The sequence below is a fragment of the Manacus vitellinus genome, unplaced genomic scaffold (genome assembly GCF_001715985.3).
Source record: "Manacus vitellinus isolate BGI_N305 unplaced genomic scaffold, ASM171598v3 scaffold_4_pilon, whole genome shotgun sequence".
NCBI classification, from domain to species: domain Eukaryota; kingdom Metazoa; phylum Chordata; class Aves; order Passeriformes; family Pipridae; genus Manacus; species Manacus vitellinus.
This window is the reverse complement of record NW_021940604.1, coordinates 14937916-14953160: the sequence shown is the minus strand read 5'-3', so window position 1 is coordinate 14953160 and position 15245 is coordinate 14937916. Positions and strand designations below refer to the sequence as shown.

The 15245-nt window shown below is 41.1% G+C and overlaps 1 protein-coding gene and 1 long non-coding RNA gene across 7 annotated transcripts in view; one reads left to right on the top strand and one right to left on the bottom strand.

The window, feature by feature from the left end:
• Window positions 1-137: 137 nt before the first annotated feature.
• On the bottom strand, window positions 138-4929 carry LOC108640683. Its single transcript, XR_001921381.3, has 2 exons — window positions 4548-4929; window positions 138-2534 (listed from the first exon to the last, which is right to left on the bottom strand). It is a non-coding gene; the product is annotated as an uncharacterized LOC108640683 (long non-coding RNA).
• Window positions 4930-5409: 480 nt separating this feature from the next.
• TRMT11 (tRNA methyltransferase 11 homolog) overlaps window positions 5410-15245 on the top strand; it is a 99039-nt gene continuing 89203 nt past the window's right edge. For 4 of the 6 annotated variants that reach the window (XM_025895668.1, XM_025895670.1, XM_025895672.1 and 1 more), the window contains exons 1-6: window positions 8646-8711; window positions 9438-9511; window positions 10791-10872; window positions 10973-11065; window positions 12105-12239; window positions 13881-14037. In XM_025895668.1, coding sequence (XP_025751453.1) covers window positions 9474-9511; window positions 10791-10872; window positions 10973-11065; window positions 12105-12239; window positions 13881-14037 — 505 coding nt within the window. In that variant the 5' untranslated portion in view covers window positions 8646-8711; window positions 9438-9473. Of the gene's footprint in view, window positions 5476-8063; window positions 8125-8645; window positions 8712-9437; window positions 9512-10790; window positions 10873-10972; window positions 11066-12104; window positions 12240-13880; window positions 14038-15245 lie in introns of those variants that run through there. The other 2 variants (XM_018077754.2, XM_025895673.1) reach the window with 2 other exon arrangements.

The following is a 15245-nucleotide window of genomic DNA, read 5'->3' as shown; positions in this document are numbered from 1 at the left end:
CATTGTCTTCTCACTAGAAAAAAAAGGAGGCAGAGTGATAATGAAATCTGTATTCTTATTTGCTCAGTCAAAAGGCTTATTTTGATGCAAATCCCAATTGGATGGAAACGTCAAACCAAAAAACCATTCTTTTAGGCTTTTTGCAATAAAGTTTTTTTTATATAAATAGCATAAAGTAACATCACTTTTATCAAGTTCTTAATTTATATTAAATTTTAATATCCTTTTGGTGCAAGAGAGTATCTTTAAAGACCCATCAAGTAGTGTAGTTAACACCACACAAAAGCTTTTATTTGCACTGATAAAAACCAGAACTTTAGATTTCTAATTTTACAGCTTTACTGATGGGAACTATCGTAAATACAGCTCCTGATTATTTTTAATAGCACTATTACAACTATTTTATGTAATCAATCCTTTTTTTTCCTTTTAAAAAGTTTGGACAGCTCACAACTGTGCTCTGAAAGCACAGCTTTGCCTTTGGTAAACGAGGTATGGGACAGCGCTGCTATATTTTTATTTATGCATTTGGCACTACAGGATCTCTCCTCTCGTAAAAAACATTGCCTCATTTTTGTGAAAGAAGAGCCTTTTTTTTCCTTAGGAATGTACAGGTGCCCCAGTACAGAATTTCTGTTGTCTTTCACATCTTTATATTGTGGCACCTTACTTCCTATGAAGGGGTATAGCTGAATTCACCAAAAAAACTGCAGAGCTTTGTGACCTTCTAGGGTATGACACAGCATTGGAAGAACAGAAGAGGTAAAAATGGTGTGAGATACAGAAGAAAAAGTACACAGGACACAGAAGGTTTGGAGAAAATATGATTATAAGAATAGGCTGTTAAAAACCAGGACTAGTGCAGCTCTCCAAAATACATGCAAGGTGCAACTAATTTAGGAACCATCAAATATCCTTGCTGTGGTATTTTAGTAAGTTTGGGAATTTTTTTCTCTTTCATGAAAATAGCTTCCACTTATTCAGTTTAACAGTGTGAAATTAAACTTAAATATATCCAGGCTCTTTGTGTGAAGAAGTATATGAATGCCCACAAAAGTTTTCAATTTCACGTTTTACAAATCTCAATCCCCCATGCAGCAAGTATTTCACAACCTGCAAGGATCAGTGTTGTATGGTAGGAAGTTAGTTATTTATTCTCAGTAACCTCAAAGCCAGCAGAGTCATTTGAAGAACTGTGATATACATAATAGTAGATGATAAAGACAATCCAATGGCAGCGTGATGGATTAGCTTATCATTTGTGATTTCTGTCCAAATCTCTACATTTTTACAATAATATGCTTTATCCTTCTCACCAATTTTCTCTCCTGCTCATGTCCCAGTAGGTAGCTGAGTTGAAATTCTGTAATGAAAACCTTTCAAGGTGCTATCTAGGTATGTTTGTCCAAATGGAACCATGCAGCAAAATTCATTCCATGACAAAGCCCTATTGTAGTAAAGTGATGACCACATCATCATCTTTTCCTTGCCAAAGCATTTCACCTTCAAAATGAACCAGACCATGTTTTCTGGCTCTTAACAAGATTCCTACTACTTTGTTGGAAATAGTCACGTATGTTTCAAACAGCTGCCCGAATGTCACACTCACGTGTCCATCTTCTCCCACCTGTCCAGTGCTTCTAATGATCAAGCACAGCTCTTCTACTTCCTTGCCCACGTGTGAATGAGCATCTTTCCCTCTCTGCTCTGTCCGAGACCCTTCAGGGGGTCTCCCATAGGTAGGATCTCCTCGGTGAGTGTGCGCAGGTTTAGATGCAAGCCTGTCGTCATTGCTGAACGGGTTCTTTTTCTGATACTCAATGTGATCCTCTGCCCAGGTCTGCCAACTTCTCCTCAGGTCACCCACTGCACTGGTAGCTTTAGCACTCTGCCCTTTATCTCCTTCCATTTCTTGAAAAACGTTTTGTGGTACTCAAGCAGGAAACAAATCAATGACTGCTTGTAACTGCGGTTCTTGGGTGCACTGTCAGCTGTAAAAGAAAAACAACAAATCTGCTCGATAATTTTTGGAGGAGTTTTGCTCAAGTGAGAGGAAAGGCTGCTGAAAAAGACAATAAATATCTGAAGACTTTTTTAAGTCCACCCATAATTCTACAGCAATGAAGAAAGTAGAAGTGATTCAGCTGAAATTCAGAAACAACGTTGGAACACAGTAAGTTATTCGTAAAAGCCTCTGTGCAACACAAACATAGTGCAGTACTTACTTTTCCTGCAATGATGCCTTTTAAAGAACTTTATCCTAGTACCCGGCAGCCCCGCTGACTTCCCAAACAACCCGATGCAGTGCTGGCTGACCCGGGAAGAGAGCAAACCATTCCCCGAGAGGCAGCACAGCAACCAATGTAAAGGGGAGGAAAGCCTTTCTCCTGCCTGCGCGCTGATTAAAGGTGGACAAATTCACGCTGTGCTGACAAGGTTCCCACAGACTGTGGAAGTTATTATGCACAGAAAATATTATCTGGAGCTGAAATGGCAGTACATGGTGGGAGCAGGAGGATTTTCCTCATCAGGCACTGCAAAGAGGAGTGGAAATCCCAGTTAGTGAGCGTGTCACTATATGCAACACCCTATTTAGTGAAGAAGACAAAACCCGAATAGATAGTTCTCCCTTAAAAGGCTGTGCTGCACAGCCATGTCTGCCAGCTACAAGCCACAGGCAGGCTCCAAGGCAAGGGAGCTTGTGCTCCAGAGGGGAAACTGCCTTACCGCTCCAGGTACACGGGCTGCCCACCACCTATGACATTACATGTACAGGATTATTTTGATGAATTAGGCACAGACTTTTGCATACCTACAGAGATCTGAATGTGTTATAACCATGTCTTTGCTGGGTCGTATTTTTCACCTGTTGAAATATGCAAACTAGAGTTTCCATATAGCACATTAGTAGAGCTGATACTTTTACTGACATTTGAAGACAGAACCGAGGATTAGTGCTAGTTTTTCTATGGGGAAATGGACAGAAATGCAAATTCTGAACAGTTTAACAACTGAATTATAAAATAGGTATTTCTATAATTTAAAAAGATTGCTGTTTTTAAGGTAGAATTTCATGGATATTTGTCCATACTGGGCAACTTGGCCCAAATTGCACCATATTGGTGCTGTTGCACATGAACCCATGAGCAGTGACAGAGCTCACTGAATGCCCCAGCAGAATGTGCAAGTCAGTCAAAAAACACTTGTGTCGCCTTTGGGTCCAGAAGAGGGCATGGAGTGAGCAGAAAATGGCAACACAATTGCTACAAAAGAGACCTGAGAATAATAAGCAGCAGCACACATTAAACAATGGCTTTTCAATCATGCTCTCTCACTTTTAAACTGAAACTCATGATTGGCATATTGATCCTATTGTTATATTTTTTTGTGAGAGGAAGGTGGTTAATTCTAGCTTCCTGGATAAATTTCAAGATGAGTAATTACATTTTAGGCTAAAAGGCTAAAAAAGGACAATTTTTCTTTCTTTCTCTCCCTAAAATAGTTACATAATGTTGTTGATTTAGGATGACTTCCCAAATCCACACTAACAAACTGCTTTATTCTCCTCAATGACATTACAGGAATGTATGTTCAGTTTACAAACACAGCATCTGAAAGGCATTTTGTTTTTACGTCAGAATCAAATACTCTGTAAGTCTTAGTAATGTACATTCACTTTCAAACTGAGCTAAAGTCTAAAGCAAGAAAAAAACAGGGCTTTAGTTAAATTCTTCTGCAGAAGCAATATCACTGGAAAACTGCGGTATTCATCTCATGAGAACAGACAGCAATGCTATGAAGATAAAGCAGTGCAGATAAAGTAAGCAAAAGCCAGTCTCAAAGAGATTAAGCTTAAAAATAATACCAATAACGCCTCCTAAGGAGTTTCAAAAATGGAAGCCATACAGCTAAGAAATTTAAAGTGAGACAGAATGTAAAAATAAAAGCAGGCTTCTTTCAATAAATCTCTCTCAGCAATCCCAAGATTTTGTAAGCAATCTCAGGCTCTCGGGGTTTGTCAGCAGTTCAGCAATGTGTTCATTGCTGGGTGCCAGCATTCAACTGCTCAGGTGAACAAGCCTGATCCACATCTACCTCTTTTCTTTCTCTTCTAGGAAAGTTCACGTTTAGCTGCCAGGTCACTTTAGATTGTTTTCTTGTCAATCATCAGGGCTAAAACTTCACAGTAAGCCTCAGTTTTGATTACTGCAGGAAGGGATAACTGGAGAAGCTGCAGGATGGGATTATGGAGATGCATAAGGAAGGTGGCCTGTGGAGTGCACACTGGTCATGAGAAAATTTTAGCCATCTAGAAAAAAAGCTGTCCAAAAATTAGCACATAAAATACAGAACATGAGTTCAGTGCTGAGCCGGCCTGATTCTAATGAAAAGCTTACCAAAATCTGGATAAGCCGAATCTCTCAACTCAACATAACAGGGAGATCAGTGAGTACAAGATTATAGTTATCAAGCCTAGATATTAAAAGAAAATATAATCCGCAAGACAAATCCCTTCCCTCCTCCCCCCCCCCGTTGGATCGTCACACCTCTGTCCTTCTCCTGGGAATCTGCTTCTCTACGTGGTCCGACACCCACGCCGCCGGTGCTGACCTCCTTCCCACGGAAAAACGAATGCGACTCCTCTGGCATCTGTTAATTCTTAATGTTATTTAATGCTCCAGACCCTTAAATGTGGCCAGGAGAGGCCGCAGCGCTGCCCTACCCGTGCTAACACCTCTGAGCCAGCGTGTGTCCCCAGGATACGTGTAGTTATTTATAAACCATACGCAGGCTCTGCTGTCCTGACACGTGGCGCGCATGATAAAGCACACACAAAATACAAATTACAAGAAGGATGAGAAGGAGACGAAATGAACAGTAGTTAGCGCAGAGTGCGCGCAGCACCCAGTCCTCCCGCCTCGCTCGGTCCGCGGGTATCCCTGTCATGTCACACGCCCCGGCCGGCGCTGATCCCGCCTCTCCGCCCTACGGCGCGGAATCCCGCCCGCTCCGGCGGCGCGATGCGGGGCGGGGATGGGCGGACATGGAGCTTGGCGGGCTCCGGCGCTCCGGCGGGACTTGCTGGCCTGCTGAGCGCAGGAGCACCCGTAGTTCGCCTGCGTGAGCGCTGCAAACGGGCCGGGACGCGGGACCGGAGCGGACCAGACCGGGGCCGAGGCCGGGAGCCGAGGCGGGAGCGGACAGCCGGAGCGCTCCCGGACAGCGCGGTTCCCGTGTTGTGCCGCGCGGGCGGCCGGACCCTGGCGGGGCCTCCGCCCGCCCGCGGCTTCGCGGAGAGTCGGGGGGTGCGGGCGAAAGGGCTCCCGGTATCCCCCTTCGCTCTCCGCTTCCCCGCGTCCCGTGGCAAGGGACCCCCAAGCGTGGGGCTGCCTATCCTCCCTTCCTGCCCCGTGGAGAGCGTCTGCGTGGTGGCTTTTTTCCTTGCTTTTGGCGCTAGGAGAGGTTGGCAGCAGAGTACGTGGGGGCTCCACGTGAGAAGGGGAAGCTGTGAGGGGGGGGGGAAATGGGGTTACAAAATTGCTTTCACATGGTCTTGCTCTGGTGACTTTTAAAATTTGTTTAAACTGTATTGCTGCTCCCGCCAGCGTAGTGTGGGTACAGAAAAGGTGCAGCCCTGGGGGACGTGTGGGGTCAGCTCTCATTCCAGTGTCCGATGGACTGCCGAGGGAAGTGGTGGAGATGTTTAAGGAAAAGACTGGATGTGGCACGTTGTGCTATGGTCTAGTTGACATGGTGGTGTTCAGGCATAGGTTGGTCTCCATGATCTCAGAGGTCTTTCCCAACCTGACTGATTCTGTGATTCCCTGTCCCAGGTGTTTATGGAGCTTTGTTAGGCAGGAGAGTTGCAGGAGTTGCATTTTCAGGAGGAAGATGTGGGGGGCAGCGAGCATGGTGCTCTCTGAAGCCCTAGGGCCTGTGGCATGGGCCGGGAGCACATGAGCACAGGTCTCCAAGGCCTCGGCTGGCGTCCTGGTTGTGAGCCTTGCTCGCACCAGTGGCACTGAGGACTGTTCTCTTTCAGCTTGTGATCCTGAGTGTTTGCTTCCATGCAGTCAGAAGGGTTTGTGCCCCACTGGCCTATGTGGGATTAGGCAGAGTAGAGGAGCTTCTGTGGTGGGATCAGAGCAAGTGCTGCCTCGAGTGCTGCACTCTGCTTGTCATTGACACGTGTGTGATGGTTGGTTGCAAAATCTGGAGTGCAGAGTTTGTTCCCTGTCGCTAAATCTGTTTTACCTTATCAAGTAGTGTTCACAGAAATAATTGAAACAAAAATAAATTGTAACTTTTTTGAAGATCCCTGGTCTTTTTTATGAATCCCCGGTGTTTTTTATGGGCCCTTGGTGAATGTGTAGTTTAGCATACACTCAGTTTCCACATTAGTAAGAAAATCCTCTTGTTTGTAAATTTAACTTGTGATTATTTTTTTTCCCATGATAATTTTTGGAGTTGCTATACACCTTAACAAATTTTGATACCCAAAGGGCTCTTCTAGGCACCATCTAGAAGAGCTAGTAATATCCAGGATGGTATGTTATTGTTTAAAATAGTGCCAAAATGCGGAGTTATTTTGTTAGAATTGGTGGGTCATCATTACATGTGTTATAAAATATTTAATGTGTCTTGCATCATTTGTTTTCCTTGTTTTCATTAAGGCTTTCTTTTGTGCATTGATTTTTACTATTTGCTTTGTGAGACTGGAACATGAATTTATTTATTTATGATCAACCCAGTTTGTCTTTAGGCAAGATCATCAGATGAAGTAAGAAGATGATACGTAACAAAGTTTTTGTTTTATCACCAGGGTTGTAGTGGCACTTGGCTGATATAGCTGCTGTAGAAAGCAGTTCCATTTCCCTTTTCTTGTACTCTGCTCAGCTATGTGTTTGGCTTTGTCATGAGCTGTATTAAGGACTTAATGAAACAAGGAAGGACAGATTTTTTAGCCAGATGATCTGCTTGATCTCCATCTCTACCACATCTGCGTATGGGATATGAGAGGACTGCTTTTGTACTTACGGTAGTGCTGGATCACAGCAGCTGTAGGTGTTTGTCACAGTCCACATTTGTTATTCAGTGTCTGAACTTACGTGTTTCATATTTCTTAGTTGATAAACTGTGCTCCGTAATCAGGGATCTGTTTTTTGTTAAGTCAGATACTTAGGGGTAAGATCAGGCATCCTGTTTTACAGCAAAGCTTGTGCCTAATGGACAGATCAGTGCATGTCGGATGTTTTCTTATCAATGTCCTCAGGCAGATATGTTCCAGTGCTTCATTGTCTTTACTCTTGGAAGGATCTTCCCAAATTCTCATCCAGAGTACTGCTGTGATTTGAACCTCATTCAGTCATCTCCTCCATAATAAATGTTGAAAACAGATTATTATCTTTCTTTATCACAGCAACCTTTAGCATATGTAGCTGGTCTCTCCCAGCCTTTCCTTGCAGGCCGTGTTTTTTCTGCTTCTCATTTTTGTCACTTTCCTGTAGGTAATATTACTGGTGTTTGCAGGTGCCACCGACTCATGTGTAACATCTCAGGTGCTTTTTGTGCCTCAGGACCATACAGTGAAATGGTTACACATAATCATATTCTCCTGGAGCAAACCCCTTGTTTTTTCCAATGTTTCTTATGTCCTTTCTATTCAAATGGAAAGATGGAAATGAGTGGGGTAATGTCCCACTAAAACCATATGCTAGTGTCATGTTGGGTTTTCCTTTCCTCCATTTTTTTGGTGATAATTAATGGTAATCTATTCATTTACCCACTCAGTTGAAATCTAAGCCACTATAAAATTTTGCCTCTGTGTTCTTTTGCCAGTATCATTCAGAGATTGCAGCATGTCATTTCTAGTATTGGGGCTACATGAGAAACATCCCCGGTGTTTACATCTCATTTGAGTTTGAAAGTCTTTTTAGTGCATTGTTTTTTCTTTTTTTCAGGTATTACTTATTAACTTGTTTCTTGGTGGTTTGTTCTTTCATATGTTCAATTTACAGTCTTTTGATTTAGAGAAGACATCTACTGAAGAAAACTGTTGAGATACTTGTAAAGCAGAGAGGTAACAGAAATGGAATTGATGCTCGGTGCTTGTCCTGGCCCTGGGTCAGTGTTACTAGTGAAACATCATTTTTATGTGAATTAGGCAGAAAAATATTTTAAGAATAGAGAGAATAATATTGTAAGAGGAATATTGTTATGAGAGTGCAGGGTTGAACAGTAAAGATTTAGATGAAAGACAAAATATGAAGCAGGGGAATTTGATTACTGAAATTTGCCTAACAGAGCCCATTCCTTTGCCACTGAACTCTGAGAAAGCTGCTTTTATAGCAGGAAAGTCTTATTTTTTTTTTCTGTTCATGAACAGTACGTACAAGCTGAATTTGTGTGTGAACTTCTGTCCTATCCACACAACTACTCTGAGTGTTTCACTGTTGGTTTCCACAGTAAAGTTGGTAGTACATGCCATTCTGTCTTCTCCTGCTGTCTCTAGAATTTTCTTCATAATTCTCACCGTCTGCATTAGAATTTGTGTTATGCTGCCCTTTTTTCCTTGTTTCCCACCTTTCTTTCTTCAAAACATTTGTTGATGATTCTGAGGCCTGACCTTTATATTTTCAATTTAGGAAATAACATCATTGCTCTCCCTTTGTGGTGGAAAATTCAGTGGTGAGCAGGAAATTCGTGTAAATGTAAGTGAGGACCAAATATTTTCCTTGAGTGTGTGTATGGGATGCAAGTACGTTCCTTATAGTATTTTTGTTAAATGTGGGTAGCTGAATAAATTTTGAAGTTTCTTAGAAAAATCAAGAATCTTCCAAAAATGAGGAACTCTCAATTTCAGTGAAGACTCAGAACTTAAAAAAAAAGATGCACAAAATGCACCTCAGGCTGTCTTCATTTAAGACTGTGAAAAGAAGTAGTGCCATCTGCTGGGAGGCTCTCCTTTCTTCTCAGAATAGGCGAACTGTGAAAACATTCAGCAGCACTTTGGATTTGGTGTTTGCATCTAAATCACTGAGACAGAATATGGCTAGGAAGCTGTATGATTTTGGTCTCAATGCTTAGTCAGAGAATATTACTGGGAATAAGTTACTGCTTTTGTGTAACGAGATGTTTTCCGTCTTTAGGGGCTGAATAATCTACAGAAGTGCAAACAAATAATATTTTGCTAAGTCAAAGATACAGTGGAAAAATGAAATACATAACAAAATTTCTCAGACATTCAAACCAAGTAAACAGTTTTGCCTGAAATTAAATATTTATCTTCTGTATGATTACAGTCAACAGATTTATTTTTTTTTTATTTATTTTCAGCATGTGTGTTCTGTTTTTATAGAACAGAATTGTGTAGTTGTGTAATTCATCTGACATCCTCCAACGAGGTATTTGTATGATTTATCTTCTCTTTATTTCAGTCTCCATTTTGGATTCTCAATATTCCTTCAGAAGAGATGGCAAGGGGACTAATGAAACGGACAGTATGTGCAAAGTAAGAGATGGAAAATCTTGTAAACGATAACTGAAGTGGTGGAATATTGTTTTGTTATGTTGTGGCAAATACAGATTTTTTTATGGAGTCTTCAAATAAACAGTCTTTGATTTCTTCTAGAATTGAGAAGATGTAACTGGATGTTATAGGACTCCTGTAGGACTGATTATGTAGAGTTCACGTTCTCTTTACTTGGTGTATGATCAAGTCAGGATAGTGTTCTTCACTCCAGAGACAGTACTCACTGATGTTTTATTGACCTTGAATAAAGTTTAGTTAGTGAGTTGTTTTAAAACATGTCTGGAACTAAAAGATAAAAACAATGATAAGTAAAAATTGAAAATCAAGTTTTGAAGGGAAAGATTGTGTTACCCTCCCTTAGTGCTGGCATCTGAACCCTCAGCCCAATCTGCTGCAGCAGAGGTCCTCCTAGAAAATTCAAGAGCACAAAATATACCAGAGAGTGATTGTTCCATCTGGTCCTTTTTAGAGGTGTCTGAATAATATTCTTTGCAGTGAGGCTTGTGAGAGAGGCTGTGGAGGTATGGTTCAGGATGAGAGCCGGTGTAAGTGTGGTATGTCTCTCTGACCATACTAAATTTGTGGTGTCTGTGCTGTGTTCTTCAGAGTTAGTTTGGGCCCTTCTGCCGAGCGTTGCGTAGTCCCTGTTGAGTCCTTATTGTGTCAGGTATTCAGTTTTACCTCCAGTGACTAGGGCTCTCTAGTATTGCCTAAAGGAGTCCCATGTGTACAAAACTGTCCTTATGACAGTATGTTTCCAGTGGAGATCAATTGTACTGCACTTCAGAAAGCAGCCATAGGCAACCAATGAAGTAAAATATGACAAAGCAGCTTGTAGATGTTCTGTATACCATGATCTCTCAGCTAATGTATCCTTATTTTATGTAGAAAGTGTAGCTAGCCCACAGCTTATTTTTCTGGCCTACTACTCGTTATGGGAAGACATGTTAGTTTTAGAAGAAAATTTCCAGTGCATCTCCATTGCACTCCTCATCAGTAACAAAAGCTCTAAAGCTTTTGGTATATGTTACCAAATAAAAAAAAAAAGCATTGTTAAAATGTCATCTTAGGATTAAAAATTAGTGTGTCCTTCTTAAGAACAAAAATTAAAACATTTGCTAAGAGTTAAATACCACACTTTAGTACTCCATGAAGTAAAGCCTAAATAAATTGGCCAAGAAGGTTAAAAGGAGTAAGTGTCTGTAAGGCATTTTGCCCCCTCCATGTGACTGCACTCTCAAAAACTGTGTAATTCCAGGTCTATATTTGAACTGTGGGGTCATGGAAGATCTGAAGGGGAGCTCTATGCCTCTCTGAAGAACTATCCAGTGGACAAGATGGTATGCATATAAAGAATCTGGATAATATGGTTCCTCTATGCACTGAATAGCACTGCATCTGTACTAATGAAACAGTCTTTGCCTTTTTTTTTTTTTTCAGCTTCCATATCTACAGTCAGACTCTACTTACAAAGTACATATTCATACGTTTAATAAAACACTGACTCAAGCACAGAAAATAAAAAAGATCGATGTAAGTAGGTGGTTAAGAAATCTTTGATGTTTAGTTTAATCATTTATGTTGTTCTTATTCCATGCTATCAGAGTTTTTAAGTTTGGGGTTCCTGAAGATCTGAAAGAAGTTTATTGCTTATTTCTTATCAGGTCTAAATGAGATCTTTGCGTCCGAATTAAAATTCCCTCAAAATTCACGACTTTTTTTTTTGTTTCCCTAAACAGCCCGTGTGAGGCATATACAAAGCCAAATAAACATCACCTCTGATTTTGGCCCAGTGTGCTGGGGAAACTGAAGCTTATTGTCCAAAATGCTAAGATTCAAGTGGCTAGAGTTAGGTGCTAGACTTTTGGGAAATCTCTTACTTGATCTGCACATTAGGCTTTTATTGTTGCAGAATGTGGAACAAGTGACTTCAGTTGTAAGCTGTGGATTGCGTGCTTATCTCCTGTTCTGTTGTTATGCTCTTTTCTGCACTTGTACTCTCCTCCAAACTGTATCAGTATTATAATTAGGAAATTTTTCTAAATTACCGTTGATTTTTTTGTTCTTCCACATTCTATTTTATCAGCTTTTTCTTTTATTTACACCATTTACAGAGCCTGAAATTATCTGTATTAGTAGTAGCCACTCTTTCCTGTTTGTTCAGTTTTTGTGTACATGAAATAATGCTGAGTATGTAAATTGGTGTAGCTGCACATCACTGAAACTTTATATCCTATTGTTCATCATCAGTGTTGTTTTTATAACTTGAAAATTGCATAAATAATATGCACCATTTATTTCCTCTAAAGTTGGGTTCTCTTCAGTTAATAAAAAGTGTTATGGTTCCTGATTTCTAATTCGTAATCATTTGAGGTATTTTTATTTACAAGAAAGGTATTTCAAAAATCTAGATAAAATTGAGAATGTACTTTTTAATACTTATCTATCATTTCTCCTAGTAAAATTGTGGTGGGTTTTTTGGGGGGCAAGAGTTTGTTTTGATTTTTTTTCTATTTAAAAAATTGACCCTGGTTTGACATTTTTTTTACTCTGTTTTTTCTTTATTGTATAGGCCCTTGAGTTTCTGCCATTCAAAGGAAAAGTAAATTTAAAGAATCCAGAACACATCTTCTGGATTTTGGAAGATTATGGAATGAACCCAAATAATGTTCCAGAAGAGCCCTTTCATCTGTATTTTGGTAGATGGGTGCGTGAATATGCTTGCTTCAGTTCTTATAAGCTTGTATTTTCAGGAAAGTGTTCTTCAATTGAAATGTAAAAAATTGTATTGACTTTCAATGGAAGCAGACAATATAATTATGTCTGAATCTGTCGCTGCAAATCTGGGAAACTTTACTGTGACTAGGAAAAAGTGGGTTTATTGAGCAATTTGGAGGTGGAAAAAATGAAGTTGTATCTGGAAACACACCTTCTTGCCCTCCACCGAGAGAACTCAGCACAGCTGTGAGACTGTGCAGCTGTGGTGGTGTATTATGTTATTGTGGGACCAGCTGCAGCTGAAAGCACCAGCAGAGTGTTTCAGACATGTAGAAAGATATACAGAACTATAGGTGGCTTGTGGCCCTGCTGAGTTGCGTCAGGCCCACTAGAGCATTCTCTAAGTGCTTCAAGAGGTCCTGACAGGAACCTCCACAGAAAGGTGCAGACTGATCCCTGAGGCTTTGGACATCAGCAGGTTCAGTGCACAGGCCCCGAGGAGACACTGGCAGTGCAGGGCCTACAGCAGGAACCAGTTATAAAAACTGTCTGGAGCCTGTCAGCTGAGGTCTTCACTACAAACCTTCTTGCCTGTTGGCCGTATGCACTCTAAAGCCGCCGCATTATTAGGATATCCTGAGGAAATTTGATCTGGTCTTTTATATTTTTGTGAGGAAAATGTGGCTCCCCAAAGGACATCTTCTGGAATGACACTAGCCACTGATGGGAATATGTGCTAGCAGTGTCCTGGGTAAAGGGCAGCTGGAAGGAGGGAGAACCACTGCAGAGGCTGTACAGCTATAGTCAGTGGCTTGTGTACAGGGAAGTCAGACATCCAAGTGATCTGTTAGGACCTGTGAGTGTTCTCTCTGCATGTGATTAATGTGTAAGCACTCTGGGTTGTGACAATACTGTAAAACATTGCAGCTGTTGGTCCATCTGTGCTGGATTTCTGAAGTATTGAGTAAACTAACCTGAAAAAAATAGGCAAATGTATTTTGTTTACCCAGTAAGACTGATGTTGACCAGAGATGGGGGGGATAGTGTTGGAAGAGCTTTTGACCATGTCTTCTTGCAGATTGCGTTGGTCTTCTTCAACATATTTTAGAAGTCTGATGTAAAAATACTAGCATTTGGTCTTTGTTTGCTTTTCCATTAAATTCTGATCTGTCAGCGCTATCCTAAATTTAGATTTTGAGCATGGCAGAAGTGCCAGTGAAGAAGGAAGTTCTGTATGACCTTAAGCATACGTGTGTGTATGTGCAATGCATGTGTTAACATGCATCTCTCCTCTTCTTAATTTTGAAATTCTTTTAGCTCTGAATTGCCAGGAATTGTTTTTCTGATAGAATAATAGCAAAGTTGCTATAATAGTTATTTCTTCAGAAGAATTTTCTGTCTAAAATGTTTGTATATTTTTAACCTCTGTCTTGAAGAATTTATCTAGGTGTTGAACCAAGATATATGTTGCTTGGAAAGAAGTCTGTCATATTTTCAGACGTCAGAAAGCAAGGTGATGTGTTATGAAATGAAGTTACCTGGTTTTGGATGGTGTCACTTAAGCACATGTTAGCCTGCCTGCCTATATCTTGTATTTAAGACCTGACAGGGATTTTAAATGTTTCAACAGATTGCAGATGGCCAAAGAGAACTCATTGAATCCTACAGTGTAAAGAAGAGGCACTTCATTGGAAATACAAGCATGGATGCCTGCCTGTCTTTCATTATGGCCAACCATGGGAGAGTAAAACCCAATGATGTTGTATATGATCCATTTGTTGGAACAGGTATATATATTTTTTTTCCACTGGTGGGAAAAACTGGAAGATTGTCTTACTGTTTGCACCAGGTTTTACCTGGTGCAGTGGCTTCTGGTGCTCAGCTGATATTTGAGAGGATACCAAAGGCAAAATGGTGATTGTAAAATGAGTAGTCTGTTAACTTGAAAGGGATTTTGGGGGAAGGAGACCAACTTCCAAAGCTTTAAACAATTTATTTCACGCTTCTAAAAAATCTGTCTTCATGGTTTTATTTTATGCACCATGGGTTAAACACTACTTCATATGTGTTATGGACTGCCTAAGATCCAAAGTGACCAAGAGGTGAAATTTGGCTGATGCACTTCTCGCAGTCACTTTCAGGGGATTACAAGGAGTAGCATTTTAGAGGTGGCTATTTAGAGCGCTGAGGGCACGTCCAGGCTTTTAACACAGCGTAACAATAGTTAGGTCATAGCATTCAGTAGAGATCAGTTTGTTGTGCCTTCACATCCTGTCTTCAGGATAATACTGCTCACACCACATATCCGCCCCCAGCTGAACTTTTCCTAGTTTATCCAGGAGGGGGAGCTTTTATTCCACATATGACATAAAAGTACATTTTGACTCAGGGAAACTGAGCTGTTGTGTAGGTGAAATAGCTGATTTGTTGTGTTAGGTTGTGCCATATAATCATAGCAGAGTATATTGTATTAAGCTACCTATAGTAGTTTCTTCAAAAACGTAACAAAGGCTTTGTTTTTGACCTGGATTTTAGAATCATAGAGTAGAATCATAGAACATCCTGGGTTGGAAGGGACCCACAAGGATCATCAAAGTCCGACTCCTGAACCTGCACAGGACAACCACAAGTGTCACACCATGTGCCTGAGAGCACTGTCCAAACACTTTGTGAACTCTGTCAGGCTTGGTGCTGTGACCACTTCCCTGGGGAGCCCGTTCCAGTGCTCAGCCACCCCCTCGGTGAAGAGCCTTTTCCTGATATCTAAATTAAACCTCCTCTGACTCAGCTTCAAACCATTTCCTCCAGTGCTGTCACTTGTCACCAGAGAGAAGGGATCAGTGTCTACCCCTCCACATCCACAGCAGTTTCAGACTGCAGCGAGGCCTCCCCTCAGTCTCCTGTTCTCCAGGCTGAACAGACCAAATGCCCTCAGCCGCTCCTCATACGGCTTCCTCTCAAGGCCCTTCAACATCTTTGTTGCTCTCCTTTGAGT